The sequence below is a fragment of the Oryctolagus cuniculus genome, chromosome 4 (assembly GCF_964237555.1).
Source record: "Oryctolagus cuniculus chromosome 4, mOryCun1.1, whole genome shotgun sequence".
Lineage (NCBI taxonomy): Eukaryota > Metazoa > Chordata > Mammalia > Lagomorpha > Leporidae > Oryctolagus > Oryctolagus cuniculus.
The window spans coordinates 161,817,397-161,835,559 of NC_091435.1; the positions used below are offsets into that span (position 1 = coordinate 161,817,397).

General features: G+C 40.1%; 1 protein-coding gene across 3 annotated transcripts in view; it reads right to left on the reverse strand.

The window, feature by feature from the left end:
- Nucleotides 1-337: 337 nt before the first annotated feature.
- Nucleotides 338-18,163, reverse strand: part of NGLY1 (N-glycanase 1) — a 71,388-nt gene continuing 53,562 nt past the window's right edge. For 2 of the 3 annotated variants that reach the window (XM_051818511.2, XM_051818512.2), the window contains 3 exons: nucleotides 10,027-10,212; nucleotides 1,401-1,578; nucleotides 338-1,038 (listed from right to left, as the gene is read on the reverse strand). In XM_051818511.2, the coding sequence (XP_051674471.2) occupies nucleotides 863-1,038; nucleotides 1,401-1,578; nucleotides 10,027-10,212 (540 nt within the window). In that variant the 3' untranslated portion in view covers nucleotides 338-862. The remainder of the gene's footprint in view (nucleotides 1,039-1,400; nucleotides 1,579-10,026; nucleotides 10,213-18,163) is intronic. The other variant, XM_070072877.1, reaches the window with a different exon arrangement.

The window sequence follows — 18,163 nt, forward strand, 5'->3', positions numbered from 1 at the left end:
TATAGTGCTATTGCAATGATCTGCACACAAAAGCTTAATAAATGTTGATGATATTCAACTGGAGGGGTTATATGTAACATATAATTTCTTGATATAGTGTATAAATATTGCATAATGTATGGTTTCAAAGTCAAGAACATTTTATTCATTGAGGTAGATAAAAATACAACTCAACGGTAAATCATTCTCAAGTATCCACATATCATGGAATTTATAATTTTAAATTTATGCTGCCAATGTTAAATCTTTATATCACTTGTGTCTATTCAAGTGGTTTTCAATGTTTAGCATACTTACCAAAGATTTGTATTTAACCAAAATAACCATTAAAAAGATATAAGGAAAAATAATTCATTTTATTTCTTAAATGCCTAAATATTTACAATAAAATTTTCCATGCATTATATAGCTTAACAGATATTATACTTTCACATTTATTAAAATTAAAAATCTTAGGAAAATGTAATTCAACCACTTATAAAGAAATTACTGGCTGATCAAAAACATCAGATTACTATATTAGCCCATGATTTTGCCATAATCACAAACAGCATTTAATCATGAATACCATCATTTTACTTTTAAAACTATACTTATAGCATTGAGATTAAAGTCTTTATCAAGGCAACAAGACTTTATTCCAAATTACAGTCACATATGGAAGGTAATTTTTAATTCAAGGTTTCATTATGGTCCACAGTATAAAGATTATTTTCATGAGGGTCACATGATGAACGGCCACCAAGGAAATATGCTGGCATATAGCAGTAGATTGCCCACTAAGCAGGCACTGAACCAACGGACTTCTGTGGGCCACGGGAAGTTCTTGATTATTGCCAGCTCTTTTAAAATAGTCAGGTTCCTAAAGGTCACTGAACTTTATAATTATCTCCAAACAATTTTCTTCATGGTCATCTGAGCTTTGTCTAAACAGCTGGGTATGTTGCCAAGCAACATCACCATCTCCTCCGCTTAATTCTGCCTCCAAAATAACTTCAGTGGCACCAGAAAAATCATGATAGGAGTGAAGATTTTTATCTGTTGGAAGGGAGAAAAATTAACACTTTACTTTCAGTAATTTAAGAGACAGTTTTAGTCCACAGTTTATACAGGCTATCTTGTAAGTTAAAAACAACCTTAAAACATTATTCTTTATGGAGAAAATATATCTTTTGAAGCTAAGAAATAATTTTTCTCCTTGCATGTGTATTCCAATACAAAAATCATCAGCTCTTCTGTTACAATGAGGTTAAACAGGTTTGTATTATTTCTTTCTTTTTCAATGACAGTATGAATAACCTTTTGTTATGAAAACGTCAGGGCGACATCTCAAATGAGCAAAAGCAGTTTTCAGACTGACAACACACACATCACGACTAATTTTCCAGTCAGATGCTTACCGCCGGTCAGGTCTACCCGTGTGGCATCAGATCGCAGTTTCCACTGAACTGTTCCAGTGTGGAAGGTTTCACTACTTGCTCTGACGGATACGCTATCTACTTTCAGGCCAACTGACCCAGACTCAAACTTCCAGGAAATATATGCAGAGGGTGATCCTTCCTTTCGGGCTAAATACACCTATGAAGAAGCGGAGGAGGAAGGAATCATCAGTGCAAAGTCTTTCTGCTACACTGTATCATGTCCAAGTTAAAAACCAGTTTTTCCCCATGGACACAGATTCTTGCTGGGGCCAGTATTGTGGCACAGCAGGTTGAGCAGCAGCCTGTGATGGTGGCATCCCATATGGGTGCCAGTCTGAGTCCTGGCTACTCTACTTCCAATTCAGGTACTTGCTAATCCACCTGGGAAGGCAGTGGATGATGGCTCAGGTTCTTGGGCCCGTCACCCACATGGCAGACCTGGATGAAGCTCCTGGCTGGCCCAGTCCTGCCCACTGCAGCCACTGGGGGAGCGAACCAGTGGATGGAGATCTGTGTCTCTTTGTATGTAACTCTGTCTTTCAAATAAATTAATCTTCACCACCAACAAAAAGATCTTTATTGCTAGTCTTTCATTTCATGAGTAAGTTTTCCTGTTGCATCTTTTGCTCTGGAATAAAGGTTTTTTTTTTTTTTTTTTTTTTTTTTTTTTTTTTTTTTAAATTTATTTACTTGAAAGAGTTACAGAGAGGGAGAGACAGAGACACAGAGAGAGACAGAGAGAGGAGTGGGTACAGGTGTCTTATATCCACTGGATCACTCCTCAAATGGCCAGGGCTGGGCCAGGCTGAAGCCAGGAACCGTTAGCTTCTTCCAGGTCTCCCATGTAGGTGGCAGGGGCCCAAGTACTTGGGCCATCTTCCACTGCATTCCCAGGTGTGTTAGCAGGGCAATGGATCAGACACGAAACAGATGGGACATGAACTGGCGCCCATATGGGACACCTGCATCACAGGCAGTGGCTGTACTCACTATACCACAAAACCGCCCCCAGGTGTTCTTTGAATGCTGATGTCCCAGAGCATGCAGCTCTAAAGGACTGTATGTTAACCAAATGTTGGTCAATCACATTCCTTCACATTAACAAACTCAGTTATTTTAAATGAACTTTATGATAAATTCTGTTACAAGTGAGGAATGCAACTACTCTCTTCTTCTTGAAGTCTGGACTCTTAAACAAGCTTTCCTAGAGCGAGACAGGCATAGCCTCTAAGTGAAGAAAGCACCTAATCATTACCGACCACTGACAGAAGCGAACACCCACACCACCCCGAGTTGTACGTTCCTTGCTCCTTCATCACCTTGTCTCCCGGGACACCATCTAAGGCATCCAAGTCCACTGGGTGCTTCCAGCTCCCCCCTTCCAAGTTTCATCTCGCTCAGGATGTTGGCATGAAAGCAGGTACCTACAGCCTTGGTTGTACACAGGGAGCAACACTCACTCAGGTTTAGACCCCCTAATAACTGACTCTTAAAACATTTACCCCTTATGTCCAAACTCCTATAAACATCCATGTATTTTTTGAAGTAAGTCTTGGAAAAAAATCTTCAGTTATACTTTGTTCGTTACTATAGTTTTATGACTTTACACTTGTCTTTCTGTAACTGCCTAACACTGCTCAATTCCAATCACTATGATGGATGTTCTCATTTTTTAGATTTGTTTTTATTTTTTAGATTTATTTGCATATTCATTTGAAAAGCAGATGGACAAAGAGAGAGGCTATATATATATATATATATAGAGAGAGAGAGAGAGAGAGAGAGAGAAATCTTCACCGGCTGGTTCAATCCCCAAAAGTCTGCAACAGTCACGGCTAAGCCAGGCCAAAGACAGGAGCTTGGAACTCCACCTTGGTCTTTCTCCTACATGGGTGGCAGGGGCCCAAGTACTTGAGCCATCTTCTGCTGCTTTCCCAGGCATACTAACAGGAATTTGGATAGGAAGACAGGATATGGGATGCTAGTGTGACAAGCAGCAACTTAAACCTCTGTGCCACAACAATGCCCCAGTCAATGTTTTCAAAATCCCACTTTCTTTATGTCACCTACTTGGTCCAGAATGGAGAGCAAGTACCTGGTTCTTACATTAAGTCTAAGTTCTTAGCTTTCAAAGTTCTCCACAATCCATCCCACCTTGAACTACCTATGTGCTCTTACCTAAGTCTAACTATTTTTATGAATATTCACATGCATTTGTCTGACCTAACTTAACCAAATCATAGAGGCTCTTGTTCCATAATGAAGTTTCATAAATGTATTAATTAAGTATGAAAAGTTTGGAAGCAAATGTGTTCACTCAAGTCAGAGTTGATTCTTTTAGAAACACAGACTCCCAGTTCTCAGGGGCAAACAGCTGGAAGTGTTTTGTAAAATACACCTGCAATGAAAAGGTCCCACTACATGGACTATTCCATATTCTAATCTTTATGCTGCAAGCAAAACAGCAGTCATTGCTAGCATTCTAGTCACTATTTGGCAATTGACAGCTCTTTTTCTTCCATGTTCATTATGCCTGTTAGTTTAAGTTCAAAGTTTTTAGAATCAGTGAGTTGGAGATTCTGTAATTGAATAATCACTCTCTAATGAGGATGATCTTGAACTCCTCAGTAATGCGCATGTACAGCCAACCGTTGTTAGCTGACACACCTAGATACGTGGACCTGTCAAATGGTCTGCTCAAGTCCAGGGCAACCTCACCCTGTAACATCCTCTGATGTTCACATGCTTCTACTGTGTGGTCCCCGTACAGTTGTTTGTAAGGAGAGTCTGGGCGCAGGATTACACGAGTGCTCCCTCAAGTACGTGGTGTCTAGAGATTATCCATAGTTTATTTACTTTTGGAAAGTAATGGCTAATTAAGGGGGTTATCTGAGAGAGATCAGCCAAACAGAGAGGTTGCTAGAAGTAAGAAAATTGGAAGGAACTAAAAGACTTGGGGAAAGTAATCTTAAGACTGAAACAGATAACATTCAAGTTTATTTCTCTATATATGCGTCTATGTCTTTTGTATTTTCAGAGCTCGGTAGTTTCAAATGTCCTCCAAAGTGTGGGTATAAAATATGATAGGTCAAAGTCAGGTTAACTTCAGATTTCTAGCTTACTCTAGAATTGCCTAAATGATACCATGTAGGTCTGTGTCAGAACTGTGCTCTAACTGTAACACAAGGTTTTACAGAAACTGTTGAACACGCCTGAGGGAACTATTTAAAGACTTAAAATTTTCAGTCCTAAAGGCATCGGCTTTTAAGACCTTTGAAAGTTAAAGGATAAGATGGAATCCTTGATTGAATTCTTAAATATTGAAATCAATATTCAAAAATATTGTAAGCAAATAAGGGATTTTTTATGCTAAAGAAACAGAATATAGAGTTTAAAAAAAGTGCCAGTTTGTTTATATTGAAAAGTCACATCTTTTCCACAAAATGTTCTGTCTATAGCACTTTAACCAACTCAAAGGTAATTTTTAGAGGTGATAAAAGAGTTTTCCAAGAATATATATATATATATATATATTCAATTTGGCAATTGGGAATGCACCAAAACATGGGGTGGCATTTTGCCTAGTGATTAAGACATCCATATCTCACACTGGAGTAGCTGGGTTTGATATCTGGCTCTGGCTACTCATTTGAGTTTCCTGCTAACCCAGTAGTTGGGCTCTGGCTACCCACATGAGAGACCTAGATTGAGTTCCTGGCTCCTTGGTTCAGCATCAGCTGTTGTGGGCATTTGGGAAGTGAACCAGCAGAAAGGAGCTCGCTGTTTTTTTTTCTTTTTTCTTTTTAAGATTTATTTATATGAAGGGCAGAGTGTCAGAGAGAGAGAAAGAGGGAAGGAGGGAGAGAGGGAGAGAGAATGCGAGTGAGTGAGCGAGCAAGAGAGCTCTTTTCTACTATTCACTGGTTGACTCTCCAAATGATCACACTAACCAGTTCTGGGCCAGCCTGAAACCAAGAGCCACAAATTCTAACCTGGTTTCCTACATGGTTGGCAAGGGCCCAAGTATTTGGATCATCTTCAGCTGCCTTCCCAGGTGCATTGAAGGAAGATGGATTGGAAGCAGAGCAGCTAGGACTCAAACTGGCACTCTGATATGGGATGCCAGCATTGCCAAGTGGCAGCTTAATCTGTCATACCACAACACTGGCCCTGGGAGCTCCATCTCTCTTTCTCTGCATCTCAAATAAATAAGAAAAAAAAATTTTTTTTTTTGACAGGCAGAGTGGACAGTGAGAGAGAGAGACAGAGAGAAAGGTCTTCCTTTGCCATTGGTTCACCCTCCAATGGCTGATGGCAGGAGCCAGGAGCCAGGTGCTTTTTCTGGTCTCCCATGGGGTGCAGGGCCCAAGCACCTGGGCCATCCTCCACTGCACTCCCTGGCCACAGCAGAGAGCTGGCCTGGAAGAGGGGCAACCGGGACAGAATCCAGCGCCCCAACCGGGACTAGAACCCGGTGTGCTGGTGCCGCTAGGCGGAGGATTAGCCTAGTCAGCCGCGGTGCCGGCCAATAAGAAAAAATTTTACAAATGCACCCAAACAATAGGATTTACATAAACCTGCAATTATTACCCAATATATGTATGATACCAACAGAATCAGTAACTATAATTTATTTATAAGGAAAAAACATACTTTCTAAGCTCTCAAACATTTGCTTGTTTAGCCGAAAGGGAAAAGAAGTAATTTTTATAACTATTTATTAACATTTTGAATTATCTGATAGATTTTTGCCTGTTAGCTTTATTAAGTCATAAGTTATTTTACTGTGTGCAGCTCTACGTGCTTGGCTTTGCAATGTGGGGATTTACTAAGAGGTGAGTGTTGCTATCCGACTTTGCCAGGAAGGCTAGGAAAGCCAGAAATCATGGAGTCTTTCTCCTGTAGACTGAATTCTAAATGCCGCTCCATCCTCTCCCATCAGTGTTACACCCTTGCTCTTGTCAGCTCTAAGCACATACAGGCGCACACACCAGGGAGTGAGCAACAGATCAGTTTGTCTACGACACATGGTCTAAGCTGCACTACTCACAAGGGCTGCCCTTGCAGTCACTATTTGCAGGACTGAGAACAATTTGCATGTCAGCTTCTTTATGTATTTCACAGTCTACGGAAGATCTTTGCTTAAAGATTTTTTTATTACTACATGTCAGCCTGCTACGATTTCCTGGAGGTTTGGTTTTTACTGCTCTGTTTGAAGCTGTTCTTTAGTATGCTCTTAAAATTATTCTTCTGCTCAGGCTGCGAAGATTCACTCTAATTAAGTTCACCATACAGCAGGCACCCTGCGGGCAATCACTGCTACAGACATCCAGCAGAGTGGCTGTATTTCAAGGGATGTTAATTCAACACTGCTACACTGGTATTGCTCATGAATCTTACTTTTGGTTCCTCCATTTTATCACTGAAACTGAACATGAGCCTGCTGTCAGTTCTCATTGCATTTAAATCTTTCTCTGCTACACTTCTGATTTAGTCCACGTGTGGCCTCTGGGATCGTCTCTGGAACATCAGTGTGATCATGTCCTGTCCCTGCCTGAACCCTTCCTGATTTCCTGTACGTATCTGCAAGGTCATCAAAGGCCTGGGATCTGACAGCTGATTCTGCCTCTCTAGTTTCATTTTCTACTGTTTTCCAACATATTCCATACCATTACTCTTCCCTGAATAGATAGAAGTTCCTCACTTCTGTGAGTTCAGTGCTGTCTGCACATGCCCTCCTTTTCCACACTCTGTCCTCGCACTGAGAAACTCTCCCTCTCCTCCCCTCCCAAGACTATTCAGCTATCCCATCTGTGACTCTCGTCATCCCTCCCTCAGCATTACATACAGACTCACGTTCTTCCAGCAGGTACTTACCCCACTCGTCTAAGAGTTGGCCCACATGTGTCTTTCTTCTACACTAACTGACGTTCACCCTGAAGCTTGCCTCTCAATTCACCATTACATCCCGAGTGCCAAGCACAATGTCTGAGCATGCCATGCCATGTTTGCTGAAGAACTAAGTGAATAAACTGAAACAATGCCATGCACACAAAAAGCGCTAAAATGACTCTAGTAACAGACAGAATAAAGCTGCTCAAAAGTGAAACATATCTAAGAGCATCCAAGAGACACTTCTAAAAAAAATAAAAGAGTACCTATAGTGCTCTATGCAGCCCCAGCGTGGTGCAGAGTCAATCATTTTTTCTTACATTTGACAATCTTTACTAAACACATGTGTATCAGGCACTGCACTAGAGAGAGCACACAGTAAGCAGACAAAGAGCCCGAGGAATGTTCACAATCTAGTGGAAGAAATAATGTGTTCTTAGACATACTTGTTGAATAAAATGTCTTTTCAATTCAGATTTTACTGAACAACATATCTGCTAAGCAGCAAACTGTTTTAGCTACTCAGAGGACACCCCCAGAGGGTTAAGAATCAGGTTCAAGTGTCTGAGAGCAGGCTCTATCAGATCTGTCATGACACCAGGCTGGCAATTACTGAGAAAAGGTATAGTCGGAAACACATCTACCGTTTTAACAAAGCTGCGGAATCCCTAATTGGGAGTTGGTATGGAACCAGATATACTAATTTGATGGAATTACAATTTTTAAGGACAACTGTTACTTCTGAGTTGTCACTCTCTTTAAGTATAGTTAAGGTTCTATTTTTTTTGTTTTGTTTTGTTTTTCATTTGGTACTAGGCTTTGTAGCTAGAAACGGATTCATTCAACTTTTAATGAATGACGTCCTTCATAAAAGTATAGCTAGGCACACACTTTTCTTGAATAGGGGTCTATTTTCTATTTAATGGCCTTTGCATCTCATTTACATTATTTAAATCCTTCTTATACAACACACCCTCTCTGGCCACAATGGTCTATTTAGAGATCTCCCAACGTGCCATGTACTCTGTGCATTTTTCCTGTTCTCCCCTTGCCTGATGAGCACCAACTCATGCTTTACCATCCAGCTCAAATGTCACCTGCTCTGTGGAGTTCTGCTGAACTCCCACAGCCAGAGCTAATTACTCCCATCTCGGTGTTTCCATGGCAATGTGTTGATATCCTTATTATAGCACTCTGCATCGGGGCTAGGATAGCTGTTTATGTCTTGGTTTCTCTGTCAGACTGTGAGAGCAGGAACCATACCTTCATCTTTTTATCCACCTAACTGAGAACAATGTCTGGCACAAAAGGCACTCAATGAATGTTGATGAACAAATGAGTACACTAGACAAAGAAGAAATCTGTCACAGAAGAGCCTTGTTTCTCAGCACGTCACGTCTTCTGCAACACAGCATTATTTTCTCTAACATCAGCTTCTCTAACGATGCTGCTGGTTAGAAAGCAGTATGTGATTTTTCTTTGGTTCAGCAAGGATACACCAGACCTTGGATAAATAGTATTTCCATCCCATTTTCTGTTTGGGAAATTTTTAGGATGAGTATGGTCTCCCAGAAGACCATATTTTCTTTATCAATTATATAATGAATTAATTGTATATTCAGCTTGACATTTTATATTTCACCTTGTTCTATTCTTCTAATGTATTTCTTTAGCAAGAAGAAAATTCCCAAGTTTATAATTTTAATAATTCTATAAATTATCCTTGGCTTAATATAAAAAGATTTCAATTTCTTATTAAATAATGTGATTTAAACTGGATATTTATATTCTTAAACATCAAGATAAGTTTAGGAACAAAAACTTACAAAAAAAAAAAAAGCAATGACTCTGCATACCTTTTGTGAATCTCTATTAATATCTAGGACAGTGACAGCATAGATTAGATTCTTAGACACATCAGCAGGTGTTAATCTATTACTCTCTCTGTCCAGTATATCTTTTAATCTGTCCAGTATATCTTATAAATGAACAATATTCCCACTCAAATATCTCAGCAAGCTAACTATACAGCTCCCTGTAAGTGAATGAACTATGAAAATCCATCACTAATATGATCAGATCTACTGAGGTCATATTAATAGCTTTGAGTTTACTGCTGGTATGTTTCTAAGGAGCAGGGCAGTTCAGAGGCTTTTGTACTTGGTACTGATAACAGGAGACAACAGTGTACAACTCCACATAAGGGAACTACTATGGCCTTATATTCTATTTTTTATTTAATTTTTTAGGACACAGCAAAGAAATAACCAGTATTGTTGCTCAGATTCCTATGAAATGAAAGCCTGTCACATGGTTAGCATCTGGGGAGTTTGAACTAAATCTATTAAACTCTCGAAGAGACTGCATTAAGTGGGCAATCAATACATATCTGTGAAGAAACTCAACAGTAATATACTTTACATATTTATGCAAAAAACTCCATATGGATTGGTCACACACTTATTTTTTTCCCATGAAACAATTAAATTTAGATTCTTTGATGAAAACAGTTACTTTCTTGACATGAATGCAAGAATTTCTATTGGGCTTTGGATTATGCATTGTGTGCAGAATTTTCTTTCCCAGGATAAAGGATTACTATGAATAATCTTGATATATCAGTTTTCACATTATTCACAATTGCACAATAAAGTCAATCTGTATTTGTTTGACCAATGATAAAGACTCTAAACAGTTCCATACACTAACTTACCATGTTCCAGTCTGTTTCAACTTTTCTGAATATGGACTCCATTTTCCACACACCATTCTCCCATCCAGAAATGGTCTGATTGTTATTTGAAACTCGGACATAACTATCTTTCACAATATTATAACAAAGGTGGAGCTGCTTAGAAATCTTCTCATTTTCAGAAGGGATGAAAAGGACTTCTTTTCTCTTAAAAAGGAAGAAATAATATTTCAACATTATTGAAGATGTTAAAAAAAAGAAACAACTACCAACAGTGGTAAAAAACCCCTTCCACTTGAAAAGGAAAAACTGGTGACACTGGGAAGTTCAGAAAAATATTTTAGAGGTTAAATATAATGAGTGTGCTACTTGTGTAACACCAAATGTTACTAGCACAAAGCTAGATGCATGAGCTGACTTACAGTTGTGGAAGCGTGCCTTCACCCTGAATTCATTCACCACTCATTTCCCACAACACGACCTCTCACTCAGACAACCCCAACAGTCTCAAGGAGACGCTCAGCTTCAACCCTTCCCTCTCCTGGTCATGCTCCACACAGCGACACCCAAGTGACTTTTGAAAACTTAAAAAATGTAAATTGGAAGATGCCATTTTTTACTTATTCACTTCACTGACTTCTCACTGCACCCAGGCTCTATCCCTCTGCCTGCTTCTCTAACCAGATGTTAGAGAACTCTTTCCTTGTATCTCCATGCTGCCACCACATTACTTTTCCTTTAGTTCCTTAAAAAGGCTGCTGGGCCTTGCCACTCGCTGCTCCCTCTGTTTAGGATGCTGTCTTTCTCTCCCCGTATATTTCATTCTTCGTCATCCTTTAGGCCTCAGTCTAAAGCCATTTCATCAGAGTGTCCTTTCCTGACATCCTAAGGGAGGAGGCTGCCTGAGGGGTATAACCTGAAACAGTCTTCAACAGGTGTGAAACCACAACAAAAATTTCAAGTAATTTTAATAAGTCCATATTTGTTTTTGATATAAATAGCCCTTACTTTCTGAAACTACAGTGTGAATCTAAAGTGTGAAAAGAAGATAAACTTATTTTTTTATTTTTACATTTTTATGTATTTGTTTGAAAGTTACACACAGAAGGAGAGACATAAAGCTCTCTCATCTGCTGATTCACTCCCCAGATGACTACAATGGCCAGCACTGGGCCAGATTGAAACCAGGAGCCAGGAGGTTCTTCCAGGTCTCTTGCATGGGTAGCAGGGGCCCAAGCACTTGGGTCATCCTCTACTGCTTTTCCTAGGCCATTAGGAGGCAGCAGGATTAGAAGTGGAGCAGCTGGGATATGAACTGGTACACATACTGGATGCCAGCATTGCAGGCAGCAATTTTACCTGCTATACCACAATGCTGGCCCCTAGATATATTTATTTTTTTTAAAGATTTATTTATTTGACAGAGTTACAGAGAGGCAGAGAGAGAGAGAGAGAGACAGACAGACAGACAGACAGACCTCCATCCACTGCTTCATTCCCCAAGTGGCTGGTACCATTAGAGCTGGGCCGATCTGAAGCCAAGAGCTTCTTCTGGGTCTCCCATGTGGGTGCAGAGGTCCAAGAACTCAGGCCATCCTCCACTGCCCTCCCAGGCCATAGCAAAGAGGTGGATCAGAAGTGGAGTAGCTGGGACTTGAACCAGCACCCACATCGGATGCTGGCACTGCACACAGAGGCCCTCCCTGCTACACCACTGTGCAGGCCCTGATACATTTATTCTTGTCTTGATGTGCCACTAACACAAGGCTGTTCCTGCTTGGACATAGACATAACAGAATTTTGGGTCAAAACATTTCCTGTGAGAAGGGCTGTGCTGTGCAGGGCAGGCTGTTAAGTATTCAGGCCTCTAATGGCTGGGTGCCAGAGGCATTCCCTCTCCCAACTGTGATAAGCAAAATGTCTCTAGACATTGACAAACATCCTCTGGAAGGCAAAATTATCAACTGTCAAAGTCTATACCAATGCCTCACCATAAATTTATGAACTGACCAGGACAGCAGGCAATGCTCTTTTGCTTTGAACACTAGTATTAAAAGACATATTTTTAAAAAAAACTTCAAATGTGCAAGAATGAATGAGAAGAATGTAAAACATCTTAAACACAGGAAGAGAAAAGTTTGTATGTGTGTTTATGTGTGTGTGTGTGTGTGTGTGTGTGTGTCCTGTCAGAATTTTAAAACATTAACGTTCAATGAATGAACAGGAAGAAAACTGTCTGGTAGAACCTGTGAATATTGCTGCCAAAAAGATAAAAAGGTCATTATTTTCAGAAACTAGTTTTAGAATTGTGAATTAAGATACTTTACTTCACAATAAGCATGCAACAACATTCCTCGATTCTATTTATTTATTTATTTATTTGAGAGGCAGAGTTAGAGAGAGAGAAAGGGAGAGACAGAAAGAGGTCTTCCATCTACTTGTTCACTTCCCAAATGGCTGCAAAGGCTGACCCAATGCTTTTCTTCTATTCTTAATAAAGATGTTTCAGAAACGAAATAGAAATAAATATCTTCTATTTTATTATGGGTAAATAATCACCAAAAGGAAAAGAAAGAATGTATAGGCACTGAACACAACATGAGAGCACATGAACAAAGTAATGTGGCGTAGGAACAGCACTGCTGTTTCACAAACGTGTTTTAAAGCGACGATTAAGACAGACATTTTCCTTCTGGAGAGGTTTCCATGAAGGTGGAATCTTGCTGCTCTAGTCCAGGGGAGAGTTAAACAGTGGAGCGAGTGCAATCTCAGGAAAGAGGGAGAAACCAGCAGAGGAAACTCCGTGCAAACTGGAGGGACACTGTGGACCTCCAGGAGGGTGTGGACACATGCAACTCAGGACCCCAGCAGCCGAGAGCCTCAGCACCAGCTCTGGAGAGTGAGGTGAGACCAGACTGCAGCAGCCCAAGCCACTGGCGATAAAGCTGTGGGAAGAGCTGGGTATGAGTCTGACTTGGAGCTCTGGGGGTGGGGGGGTGGGGGTTGGGGTGGGGGCAGTGTACCGGCCAATCTAGAGGGAAAAAAAGGAGGCAGGTTTCTCTCTCCCTGACCACCAGGCACTGGCTTTCTGTAACTAGCTGAGAGAGGGTGGGTGTCATTTTGTACATATGTAACATCTGTGCCAGCTTGTGTCCATGCACCCAGCAATGAGCTGAGAGGAGATGCCTGAGTCTGGCTGGGAGAAGTGACAGGAGGCTGGGTGCTCGTGACTGTGGGAGGCTTGTGCGCAAGGACTGTGAAAGCAGTGTGGCTGCATGGGAGGGTTGCAGGGTGTAGCTGGGTCTTGGGGCAGTCACTGTGGATGGCTCCACATGCTCAGGGCTCCCTGACTCCCTGGTGAGGGTCACTGCTGTGGGATCTGTGCTCACACCAAGGACTGCACACATCCTTTGTGTGGTTCCTGTGGCTGCACAGATGAATACTGTACCTACAGGGGCTAGCGACCAGGCATTGGTCTCCTTGGAGGAGAGGTGAGCGTGAGACTATGGCAATAGAACTGAATAAACCTCCCCTCTGATTAAAAAAAGAGAGAGAGAGAGATTTACCATACAGAACTTGGGTGTCACCTTGGAAACTCTCCTTACCCTGGAGCACTGAACAGAGCTCCCTGTGCACACCCAGCACATGCCGGGGGTATTCACTGAAAGAACAGACAATCCACAAAGCCACAGAGACATAGTCCAAAGATAAAAGCCATCACGGGGGAAAAAAAACCAAAAACATGACAAATATCTCCACAAATGGCTAAAAATTAATGCTGAAATTCAAGAAACAAGAACAAGGAAGACAACATGAGGCCCACAAAAGAACACAACACCACTTCAATACTAGAAAGTGAAGATGATGAGACTGAAGAAATACCAGAAACAGAATAAAAAAAAAATTGATTGCAGGATTACTTAGAAGTAATCAGGAGCAAATGAAAGAAATCCATACATGACATGAATGAAATTTTTTCCCAAGAACTTGAGATTTTAAAGAAAAATCAAAACAAAATATTAGAAAAGAGGAATTTAATAGAACAAACAGAAAATGTGGTGGAAAACAGGCTTGGTGAGACAGAACAAAGAGTATCTGAGGGGCCGGTGCTGTGGCGCAGCAGGTTTATCACCTGCATGTGGTGCTGGCATCCCATACAGGCGCCGGTTCTAGTCCTGGCTGCTCTTCTTCTAATCCAGAGGATCTCCAGTTAGACTCACAGCGGACTTCTCTTCAGAAACTCTACAACTAGGTGAGAATGGCGAGATATATTCCAAGTCTTAAGAGAAAAAAAACTGTCAATCCAGAATACTGTACCCTGCAAAGCTCTCATTTATGAATGACGGTGCAATAAAGACCTTTCATAACAAACAGAAATTGAAAGAATTTGTTACCACTTGTCCAGCCTTACAAAAGATGCTTAAGGATGTGTTATACACAGAACATGGTCATCACTATGAAAAAAGGTGAAGGCAGAAAATCTCCTAGTAGAAGTACAAAGGAGGGGTCGGCACTGTGGCGTAGTGCATAAAGCTGCCACCTGCAGTGCTGGCATCCCATACGGGCGCTGGTTCAAGACCTGACTGCTCCACTTCTCATCTAGTTCTCTGCTGGGGCCTGGGAAAGCAGAAGATGGCTCAAGTCCTGGGGCCCATGCAACCACATTGCAGACCCAGAAGAAGCTCCTGGCTCCTGGCTCCGGATCAGCTTAGCTCCTGCTGTTGTAGCCATTTGGGGAGTGAACAAGGAGATGAAGACCTCTCCCTCTCTCTCTCTCTGCAGCTCTGCCTTTCATTTAAATAAATAAATCTTTTTTTAAAGTACAAAGGAAATCCAAAGTCAACAACAGGAATATCTATGGAAAAATGGCAGGGCCAAGTCATTACTTATCAATAATCACCCTGAATGTAAATGGCCTCAACTATCCAGTTAAAAAATACAGGCTGGTTGAATGGATTAAAAAACAAAACCGATCAATTTGCTGCCTACAAGAAACACTTCTCACCAACAAGATACACAAAGACTGAAAGTCAAAGGACGGAAAAAAATATTCCATGCTAGCAGAAACCAAAAGAGCTGTTGTGTCCATCCTAATATCAGACAAAATAGACTTTAACACAAAAACTGTTGAAAGAGACAAAGGGTAATACATATTGATAAAGGGATCAATTCAACAGGAAGATGTGACTATTACAAACAAATATGCACCTATGCATATATAATAAACATAATTACAGGACACCTGGCTATTTAAAAGAAATGTTAAAGGATCTAAAGGGAGACATAGATTCTAATACCATAGTAATGGGGAACTTCAGTACTGCACTCTCAGCAATGGACAGATCAACCAAACAGAAAATCAGCAAGGAAACAACAGAGTTAATCAACACTAGAGACCACATAAACCTAACAGATATCTACAGAACTTCTCATCCTACAGCTGCAGACAACACAATCATCTCACCACTGCATGGAACTTTCTCTAGGAGAGATCACATGCTAGGCCCTAAAGCAAGCCTCAGCAAATTCAAAAAAATCAAAATCATACCATGCATCTCCTCTGACCACAATGGGAGGAAGCTGGAAATGAACACCTCAAGAATCTTTAGAACATCTGCAAATACATGAAGACTGAACAACATGCTTAGAATGAACAGTGCGGTCATTGGAGAAATAAAAAATTTCTGAAAACAAACGAAGACAACAATTCAACGTATCAAAACTTATGGGGATACAACAAAGGCAGTGTTAAGAGGAAAGTTTATAGCCATTGGTGCCTAAAAATACAAAAGATCAGTGAGATGAGGCGCTGTTTTTTTGAAAAAAAAAAACAAAAAAACAAAAACAAGAAACAACAACAAAATTGACACACCACTGGCCAAACTAACCAGAAAAAAAAAAAGAGGGAGAAGATCCAAATCAATAAGATTAGAGATGAAAAAGGACATGTAACAACAGATATCACAGAAATAAAAAGAATTATCAGAAATTACTACAAAGAGCTGTATGCTAAGACATCGAGAAACCTAGAAGAAATGGATAGATTCCTGGACACACAACACACCTAAATTGAGAAAGGAAGACAGAAAACCTAAACAAACAAATAACCAAGAAAGAAACTGAATCAGTAATAAAGACCCTCCCAACAAAGAAAAGCCTAGGACTGGATGGCTTCACTGCTGAATTCTACCAGACATTTAAAGAAGAACTAACTCCAATTCTTCTCAAACTATTCAAAACAACTGAAAGGGAAGGAATCCTCCCAAACTCCTTCTGTGAAGCCAGAATCACCTTAATTCCTAACCTGAAAAAGATACAACAGATAAAGAGAACTATAGACCAATTTCCCCAATGAACAGAGACACAAAAATCCTCAAAAAATACTAGCCAATCAAATCCTATCACATATCAGAAATATCATTCACCCAGACTAAGTGGGATTTATCCCTGGTATGCAGGGATGGTTCAACATTTGCGAATCAATCAATGTGATACATCACATTAACAAATTCAAGAACAAAAACCATACGATTATCTCAATAGATGCATAGAAAGCATTTGATAATATACAATATACTTTCATGATGAAAAGTTTAAACAAACTGGGTCTGAAGGAACATTCCTCAACACAATCAAGGCAATTTATGACAAACCCATGGCCAGTGTCCTGTTAAATGGGGATAAGTTGAAGCATTCCCACTAAGATCTGGAATCAGACAAGGATGCCCACTCTCACCACTGCTATTTCAATATAATCCTGGAAGTCTTCGAGCCAATTAGGCAAGAAAAAGAAATCAAAGGGATACAAAAATGGGAAGGAGGAAGTCAAACTATCCCTATTTGCAGAGGATATGATTCTACATATAGGGGATCCAAAAAACTACACTAAACTCTTCTATGGAACTCACAAAAGAGTTTGGTAAAGTGTCAGGATATAAAATCAACACACAAAAATCAATAGTCTTTGTATACAGAGACAACCCGATGGCTGAGAAAGAATTTTTTTTTTGAGATTTCCTTTTTTGAATAGAAAACTTTTTATTTAATAAATTTCAAAAGTACAACTTTTGGATTATAGTGGTTCTTCCCCCCATAACCACCCTCCAACCCACAAACCAGCCCATCTCCTACTCCCTCTCATTCTTCATTAAGATTCATTTTTAATTATCTTTATATACAGAAGATCAACTTTATACTGAGTAAAGAATTCAACAGTTTGCACCCACACAGACACATAAAGTATAAAGTACTGTTTGAAGATTGGTTTTGTCATTAATTCTCATAGTACAACACATTAAGAACAGAGGTCCTACATGGGGAGCAAGTGCACAGTGACTCCTGTTGTTGATTTAACAATTGAAACTTATCTATGACATCAGTAATTACCTGAGGCTCTTGTCATGAGCTTCCAAGGCTATGGAAGCCTCTTGAGTTCACAAACTCCAACCTTATTTATACAAGGCCTTAATCAAAGTGGAAGTTCTCTCCTCCCTTCAGAGAAAGGTACCTCCTTCTTTGATGGCCCCTTCCAAGAAAGAATTTCTAAGATCAATCCCATTCACAATAACTACAAAGAAATATCTTGGAGTAAATTTAACCGATGATGTCCAAGATCTCTAAGAAAAGAATTATAAAACATTAAAGAAAGAAATAGAAGATACAAAAAAATGAAAAAATCTTCCATGTTCATGGATTGGAAGATTTCAGTATCATCAAAATGTCCATACTACTGAAAGCAATTTATATGTTCAATGCTATACCAACCAAAATACCAGGGACGTTCTTCTCAGATATAGAAAAAACGATGCTGAAATTCATATGGAAACACAGGAGACCAAGAATAACTAAAGCAATCTTACACAACAGAAACAAAGCCGGGGGCATCACAATACCAGATTTCAAGACATACTACAGGGCAGTTATAATCAAAACAGCCTGGAACTGGTAGAAAAACAGATGGATAGACCAATGGAACAGAATAGAAACACCAGAAATCTACCCACACATCTACAGCCAACTTATTTTTGACAAAGGAACTAAAATCAACCCCTGAAGCAAGGATAGTCTCTTCAACAAACAGTACTGGGAAAGCTGGATTTCCACATGCAGGAGCATGAAGCAAGGCCCCTTCCTACACCATACATAAGAATCTACTCAC